The sequence below is a fragment of the Egretta garzetta genome, unplaced genomic scaffold, assembly GCF_000687185.1.
Source record: "Egretta garzetta isolate BGI_Z169 unplaced genomic scaffold, ASM68718v1 scaffold141, whole genome shotgun sequence".
Classification (NCBI taxonomy): domain Eukaryota; kingdom Metazoa; phylum Chordata; class Aves; order Pelecaniformes; family Ardeidae; genus Egretta; species Egretta garzetta.
In genome coordinates this window covers 211,906-220,116 of record NW_009258664.1, presented here as the reverse complement: position 1 = coordinate 220,116, position 8,211 = coordinate 211,906, and the positions used below count along the sequence as shown (strand labels likewise).

The 8,211-nt window shown below is 43.3% G+C and overlaps 1 protein-coding gene across 4 annotated transcripts in view; it reads left to right on the top strand.

Annotated features, from left to right (window-relative positions):
- GON4L (gon-4 like) overlaps positions 1-8,211 on the top strand; it is a 32,567-nt gene that overhangs the window by 14,871 nt on the left and 9,485 nt on the right. For all 4 annotated transcript variants that reach the window (XM_035903934.1, XM_035903933.1, XM_035903932.1 and 1 more), the window contains 7 exons: positions 757-843; positions 1,351-1,522; positions 2,179-2,323; positions 2,501-2,651; positions 3,343-3,459; positions 4,486-6,225; positions 6,820-7,063. In XM_035903934.1, coding sequence (XP_035759827.1) covers positions 757-843; positions 1,351-1,522; positions 2,179-2,323; positions 2,501-2,651; positions 3,343-3,459; positions 4,486-6,225; positions 6,820-7,063 — 2,656 coding nt within the window. The remainder of the gene's footprint in view (positions 1-756; positions 844-1,350; positions 1,523-2,178; positions 2,324-2,500; positions 2,652-3,342; positions 3,460-4,485; positions 6,226-6,819; positions 7,064-8,211) is intronic.

Below are 8,211 nucleotides of genomic sequence, written 5' to 3'. Positions count from 1 at the left end.
GGTGCTGAGGGCCGGGGTTTGGGGGTGGGATGGCAGGGGTAGGGGAGCGGTTGGGCTGGGGGAGCTGAAAGGGCTTTTCCAACCTAAACAGTTCTATGCAAAGCTGCACTTAGTGAATTTTTTCCCACGTCCATTCAAAGTTCAAGAGGACTTCTCAAAACTTGAAACTTAACCATCAACGATCTCACGTGCACTGGTTTTGTGGGAACTTGATACAAGTCTTGCTGAGTAGTTGTTTGTTATTCTGCATACTTTATGCAGTGTCGTGTCTTCATCTGTGGCAGCGAGGAACGGACACGGACCTCTCAATCACAAGCTAAAGATCTTGCATTAGATGTGTAGGGTAAATGACCTCTTTAATTTTTCAGCTGCAAAGCAAGATGTGTGGTGTTTGGGTGTACATGGGGAGTTCTGACAGCTGAGGTCGTTGTTTCTGAAGAAATACTGAAGTATTTGATTAGAAAGAAATATCCTTTCTATGTTGGCTGTTATGGTATGAGACTTGGGCACAAAAGCTAGGAAACTGCCATAAGACTTAAACAGATGATGCGTTCAAAATCTGAAGTTCAAACTTCCTGCCAGTGGATACTAAAATTTTCCCCTCCGTTTTCTATTGCTTAAAAGGTTTTTTGAAGTCAGAATGTGATTTTTGGGATGTGCAGGAGGTATTTCTAGTGCCTCTATACTTATGCTTTCCAGTTTCTAGGATGTCTGATACACTGAAAAAAACCCATTTGTCTGATTTTATTCTTCAAGCATGTTCAGCTTCTGACTCAGATCCATCTTCTTGCAAGTTCCAACCCTGCTTTAAGTTCAGAAGCCAGTACTACCAGGATGTTTTTGGTAAGGATTTGTCTAAAATCAGAGCTATGTGAATTTTAATGTTTGCTGGTCACTGGAGATATTTAGAGAGCTTAATTTATTTAATTGATCCCACTAAATTGAGAGAGGCTACCTCTCAATAAAGGAATGACGTTGTTCGCCTCTGTGAGCATGCTCAGGACTTAGAAATAATTCACGTTATGCTGACTAATAACTGCTTTGGATTGGCATGTCTTTTGTTATTGTTTTCTTGGAAATAATGAAAACAAGGTTCAAAAAATAAGCTGCTGTAGTTAGTGACCATTCTGTGACCTTGAAAGGTTCTGGAAAGTGGGGGAATTTAAAAAAAAAAAAAAAAAAAATTTAAAAAATTCCTTTGATTGTTCCTAGATTTGTAACGCTCAAAGATAAGACCTGCCTGTCACTTCACCAGCTCTTATTTTTTGCGTTACTGCATCACATGTATTTGTTCTTTGCCTTCCATTTGAAGGCACGTTCTTTTATCTTTTTCTGCGTTCGACTTTGCAGAGCGAGCTCGGTAACTTTGCACGAAGCTCTACGCTCCTCCGCCAGTCATTCAGTCCTAAGTTTCAAACCATGTTCCAGCCGTGTAACTTGAAGGGAGCGCTGCAGCTTGTTGAAGATTTTCATGCCCAAGTCCACGTTGACTGGAGCCCTCGCAAAGCTGTGAAGAAGAGTGGTATGTATCAGGGGACACGAGGTGGGAAAATATTCCCAGTGGGAGTTATTTCATGGAATTAAGTTATTTTTTTTAATTTTATGAGGTCTTTTTAGATAAAACCATCCACCGTTGACAGGCTTTTTGCTTCTTAAACTTGCAGCACAGTAAAGCACATTACACAAGCTGTTGACTTTTCTTTGACATCCTAATCCTGCCATTTATTGTTCTATATGTGATGTTTTGAGCTGCAGAAGTCCATCAAGGAACTACGAAACTGGAAATAATTGTTCCAAATGTGTTGGTTAACACACATCAAGGAAATATTCCTTTAACTGGAGTATTTTAGTTAAAAAAAGCTCCAGACTGTAGGTCTTGAATATTGGGTTTGTGATTTTTCTGCTACTTGGAGAGTGAGCTCACTTGCAATATACAGAGCTTTTTCCGAGTGCTTTTTCAGTAAAAGAAAAGATGGAAGGGGAAAGGAACTTTACCCTTTCCTGATGTAAAGTTAAGGGCAAAAACTAGGAAATACGCAGATTCTAAAAACCAGGGAAGAAGTCTCTCTCTTTTTGCAGTGAACGGAGTAAGAGAAACAGGATTTTCAGGAAGCCAGTTGTGAAAAACATTATTTGTCCATGTATATACCTATCCTTACCTGTTCATTCTTTTCACAGCCAATGAATTCCCATGTTTGCCAAAGCAAGTGGCATGGATTTTGGCAACGAGGAGAGTCTTTATGTATCCAGAGTTACTGCCAATATGTTCCTTGAAAGCAAACCCTCCGCGGGACAAGATTATCTTCACCAAGGCAGAGGACAAGTAGGTGCTTAGAATTATTGAGTAAAATGCGAACAAATGAGACTTCTTTGTGAAGGAGAGTTTCTGGGATGCAAACTTTTGGGATATCTGTGTATATCCAGCATATCCAAATAGCAATCTGCCATACCATCTAAAAGACTTTTTTTTTTTTTTCTTCTCCCCCGCTCCTTCCTTCAGTTTATTAGCTTTAGGTTTGAAACATTTTGAAGGGACAGAGTTTCCAAAGCCTTTGATCAGCAAGTATCTCTTGCCAACAAAAACTGCCCACCAGCTTACAGTCCGAATCAAGAATCTCAATATGAATCGAGCACCTGATAATATCATCAGAGTAAGTGATGCATTCAGATTATGGTTTGCATTTTTCAGAGTTGTCTGTCAAGTTGGTGTTTGTTACACGAGAGCTGGGCTGTTTGTTCCAGGGACCTTTTTGTGTACGTGCTGACGCTTTCCTAAAAGAAAATGTCATCCTTTTATTAGCAGTGAGGATTTCTTCCGAAAGACCTTATCCTCTGCACTTTGCAAGTACTTACATTGCTATTTTGACCCTTCAGAGCTTCCAGACCACTGCCAGACAGTCGTGGTACAGCTGTGGCTTCAGTAATCCTGACAAATCCATGCAAATAAACTTTCAGTAATGAAGCTTAAAAAAAAAAAAGGGCTGTCTGCAGTCAGGCTGAAGGTCCAGCTGGCCAAATATCCTGTCCTGTAAGCTAAGGGCCACTGCTGAAGGGAGAGTAAGAACCAGAAACACTTAAAGCAAATACACGTGCACATCTGCTAGAACTCCATGCTCTCTTTTGAGAGAAACCAAGATGGCAGCGAGCTCCTGTTCAGCCTTTATTATTCTTTTTAAATGTTTCTCTGGGTAGTGCCTTATTAAAGCAGTGGTGACAAGAGTCGCTTAATTCACACAAACACTTGTACAGAGCTCAGTCTTCATCCTACATCCCAGCAGTTATCGGGCAGGCGTTCTGACCACAGTCCCATCTTGTTTTGCCGCCTTTCCTGTCTCCACATAGTACTACAAAAAGACGAAACAGTTGCCTATTCTATTCAAGTGCTGTGAGGAAATCCAGCCTAATGAGTGGAAGCCACCCGTGGAGAGAGAAGAACATCGCCTGCCATTTTGGCTAAAGGTAGTTTCTGCTGTTCTTCATCCAGCATAGCTTGTTGTTGATTTCTTTTGGGGGTTTTTTTGTTTGCTTGTTTTTCTGTCTGTCTTTACAGCTTAGGTCTAGAGTGCGTTGTTTGCTTAGCCTACAGCTCTGAAGTCAAAAGGGGGTCTGATTGTATTGCATGGGAGCCCGCGTTACCCTGAGTCTAGCTAGCAAACGTAGCAAGAACAGTAGGACTTGGCAACCTGCAGTATTCTACGCTACCCTGGGTGCTTGTACGTGACTGAAGCTGTCATGGCCATACAATGTTTGTTGTCACATCCTTGCTTTGCTACACGGGTGCATTTCTAATGGCTCTGGTTTGACGTGTTGATTTTGATATTTGGCTTTGTTAATTTGCTAATCAACATAGTCTTACCCTTGCCTCATGGTTAGCAGTGTTGCCATCTTTCCCGCTGTATTACAGCCACGAGATGTTCTTCCCCCTTAAAACCTCACCTCGTGAAACAAGAAATCTGGGCGTTTGGGGTGGGGTTTTTTAGGGTTATCTTCACCTGCTGTTATTTTTGTTATCCCAAATGTTCCGTGCTTCATAAGGATTCTTTCTCCAAGATTCTTTGCACAAGGAAGACAAAGTTGGAGGCGTAGCAACCACGGCTGTGAGTCAGTCAAGGAGGATTGTGTCTGAGGAAAGAACTGGACTCGGGTGCTATAAAATCCAGTTCTCTTAATCGCCCACTGTATTTCATTGTTACAGCGAAGCTTCCTTCCCACAACATCTTGCATTTGCTAAAGGAATCTTTATAAAGCAATTAAGTTATGTTGTTTCTCTCAGGCTCTCTGATGCTTTTGAAGGCTTTGGAGTAAAACTTAAGAATATAAAGTAATAGGCAGTAAATATAAAGTAATATTCAATCGTGTAAAGTAAATAAAACCTGCTTTACTTTTAGAAGCAAGTTGCTGTCTGTCACCTTCTCTGGTGCTGTTTGAAGGTGGTAATAGAGGAATGGCCTATGGACTGGACTAATAAACTCTTGTTCCCTTTAGGCAAGCTTGCCCTCCATTCAGGGCGAGTTGAAGCAATTAGCAGAAGATGCCAGGGAGATGCCAGGTTCACCTGATGCAGAATCTGTCTTTCTGGGGACAGGAAAGGAAACTTCAGACACAGAATATGATGAAAAATACCCTCTCCTCATGCCAAAGGGACTAGTGCTGACCTTAAAGCCCCTTGCCAATCGATTCTCTAGGAGAGCGTGGAGGAGGCAGAGGTCTTCAGCTCTGAAGCCTGTCCTCATTCGACCGAGTCCTTGCCTGCAGCCCAGTTCCAACACTATTAACATCCAGAAAACTGTGAAGTTGTCCCAGTCAGAAGCTCCTCCTAGCAAAGTCATGGTTCAGATTCCTCGGCTTATCCAGCCAGCTACAGTTATGCAGACAGTGTCGGGAGTGCAGCCTTTGAATGTTCCAGCAGTGGTAGGAAGCGGGGATGGCTTGGAATTCCAAAATGTGCTCTCCACTTCTCATTCGGACTCCAGACAAGCTTTCTCAGCTGCTGTGCCTCCACCTCTCGTGTCCTCAAATCCAGTGACTTTTCAGCCAAAACTGATGTTGCCAGCTTTGGCCGGAGCAAAAATACGCAAACCTTGTGTTCGTAAGGGATACCAAAAGAAAAAAGGGACAAAATCTGCCCCACTGATAAAGACTTCGCCTTTGATTCAGCCATCTCCTGTCATCCTTACTGTACCAGCTACCACAGTGAAAGTGGTTAATATAGGCAATGGTTGCAATATGATTCAGCCCATAAATACAACAGTTGCTAGAGGCACTCAGGCTATTCCAGTTACAACCTTACTGGTAAATCCATCCACCTTCCCGTGTCCTTTAAATCAACCTCTAGTGACTTCTTCAATCCCTTCGTTGATAGTCTCTCCTAACCCTGTTGGTCTTTCTGCATCATCTGTTGGTGAAAATGAAGAACAGCTAAATCTGGTTCCTTCCTGCCCTGCTGGAAACAACAAAAATACCTATCCCGTGGCGGAGCCCAAGGCTGAACCCGCCGAGCTGTACGTTTCATGCCCTGCTGTCTCCCCCAAGGAGGAGCGTAGCACAAATCCTGCTCCTTCAAATAACGGCAGTCAGGAAAACGTAAACAAGAGTGACTGCTGTAGCTGGACAGTGGTAGAAGGAGACGAGAACGCTTCAGAGCCGTTGTCTGTGGACCTTTTGCCTCACTTAGAATATCCAGATCAAACAGTGAAAATTGAGCCTGAAGATTCAAATGATGCTACCAAGGAAGTAAATCCGGTACAGAAGAGGGATCTTTTATGTGCTGAAGTGAAGGAGGAATTCATGCTGGATCTTGGTCAGGAGCTGAACATGGAGGCTGCATGTTCATGTTCGAATGACCTGAAAGAAATTAAAAAGGAGCACACTTCGTGTGACGAGAAGGGAGAAGAGCAACGACGGGCTTTGCAGTCATCTCCCCGCGGTGAACAGCAGGCAGATGCAGGTGGTGTTGCTGGACCACAAGTAAGTAGTGAGTCTCCAAAGAATCTTTCGTATACCGCAGATGTTGAGGCAGAATTCAGCAGTCCACTAGGAAGACCAGAGGATTCGTCCAGTATAGATGGCCAGTCTGTTGGAACACCAGCTGGTCCTGAAGCTGGAGGAGAGAGAGAAGGACAAGAAGAGGAGGAAGAAGATGACTTTGATGATTTTACACAAGATGAGGATGAAGAAATGTCATCAGCCTCAGAAGAATCTATTCTTTCAGTGCCAGAACTTCAGGTAAAAGCAAACAAAGCTTTAAAAAACTTGCTAATGACAAATATTGGTGTCCTGAAACCCCCTAGTGGAGTCAGGGCAAATTACAATTTGAATCTGGAAAGCTGGGCTGTCAGCTATAGAACAGCACGGTATTGTGCTGTTTGACAGAGAAACTGGACACCACGTTTTTCTGAGAAGATTTTAAGTCCAAGCTAAAGGAATTTCTTGCAAATATGCAGATGTAAATTCTGCTGAGTTGTAAGGACTTCCTCAAGTGAAGCTGTTCTTTAATAAGAAGTACTTTAAATGAAAATTATTTTCCAGGTCACAATTCCAGCAAGCCTTTAAGAACTAAGATGATCATTAAGGATTCCTGTCTAATTTAAGGCTTTTATAAGTGGCAGATTCTGAAATTTAATTTTGTGCATGATACAAAAGCAGGCGGTTCTGGCTGTTGTAGAATTCTGTCCCTTCAGTAGGATCCTCTAGCTGGTCAGACGTTGATCCATGAAATTGGCTGTTAGAATTATGGTGGGGTGAGCTAGTTGCTGAATGATATTATTAGAAACAGTAGAGGAAAACAATGTGTGAGGGTTTTTGTTGTTGCTTTCAAAGGAGACAATGGAAAAACTTACTTGGCTTGCAACAGAGAGACGTTTAAGCCAGGAAGGAGATTCTGAAGAAGAGAATTCCCAGGAAGAGAACTCTGAGCCTGAGGAGGAGGAGGAGGAGGAAGGGGAAGGAATAGAGAGTTTACAGAAAGATGATGAAATATGTGGAGATATATCGGAGGAACCTAAATCTGCCTTCACGTTGACAAAGACAGCCCCACAGGTGGAAGCCCACAGAATGCCAGCAGGTGAGTTCTGTGGGTTTCTTTTGACGCAGAGCATGTGGAAATAGAGCTGCTCCTTGCATTAAAAGCAGAACCATGGGGAAACTGTACCTGGGTTTCATTTCACTTAGCGTACCTGCGCTTAGTGACGCTTTCCATCTGGAAACTAAATTTTGCAACACGGTCACAATTCTGTAAAACCGGTTCTTACCATAGAAGCCCTTGTTCATGTGAACCAAGTGTCTTTAGTCGATTGTAACGCATTTATGCTTCAAAAATTTGCAGGCATAAGATGTGTGGTTTGTGTCAGCTAATACCCCATACCTATGTAAGAACAATATTAAGTAGTCAAATCTTTGCTAAATTGAACTTTGTGTTATAAAGTGATATTGGGGGAAAATATATGAAACAAAATAATACCTTAACAGAATATAGCAAGTGGTAGATGAATTTGAGCAGTGAACTTAGAGGAGTTTGACCTCAGCCCATTAGACCAACAGATTCCTAATCTAAAGACATGAAAATCTGGATGTAGCAACTCGTAGTACACTATTTCATTCCCTGTTATGTGGCACCAGTTAACTCTATTCATGTAAATAATAAGCTAAAAAATTATTTTCCAGTGTTACAGCCAGCTCTGATGCTCATATCAGATCTCTGTTAACCCACTACGATCTTTCTGCCCTCGGTAGGCAGTACATGTATCTGCTAGTTCTTAGCAGATTGCCTTTGACGCAGTTTTCCACAGCATCTCCTGGAGAAGCTGGTGGCTCATGGCTTAGACAGGCGTACTCTTCACTGGGTAAAAAAATGGCTGGATGGTCAAGCCCGGAGTTGTGGTCAACAGAGGTCAATCCAGTTGGTGGCAGGTCACAAGCAGTGTCCTCCATGGCTCAGTTTTGGGGCCAGTTCTGTTTAACGTCTTTATCAATGACCTGGATGAGGCGATCGAGGGCACCCCCAGTCAGTTTGCAGATGGCACCGAGCTGGGTGGGAGTGTGGATCTGCTGGGGGGAGGGGGCTCTGCAGAGGGACCTGGCCAGGCTGGAGCCATGGGCCCAGCCCAGTTGGGTGAGGGTCAACAAGGCCAAGGGCCGGGTCCTGCCCTGGGGTCACCACAACCCCACGCAGTGCTCCAGGCGTGGGGCAGAGGGGCTGGAAAGCTGCCCGGC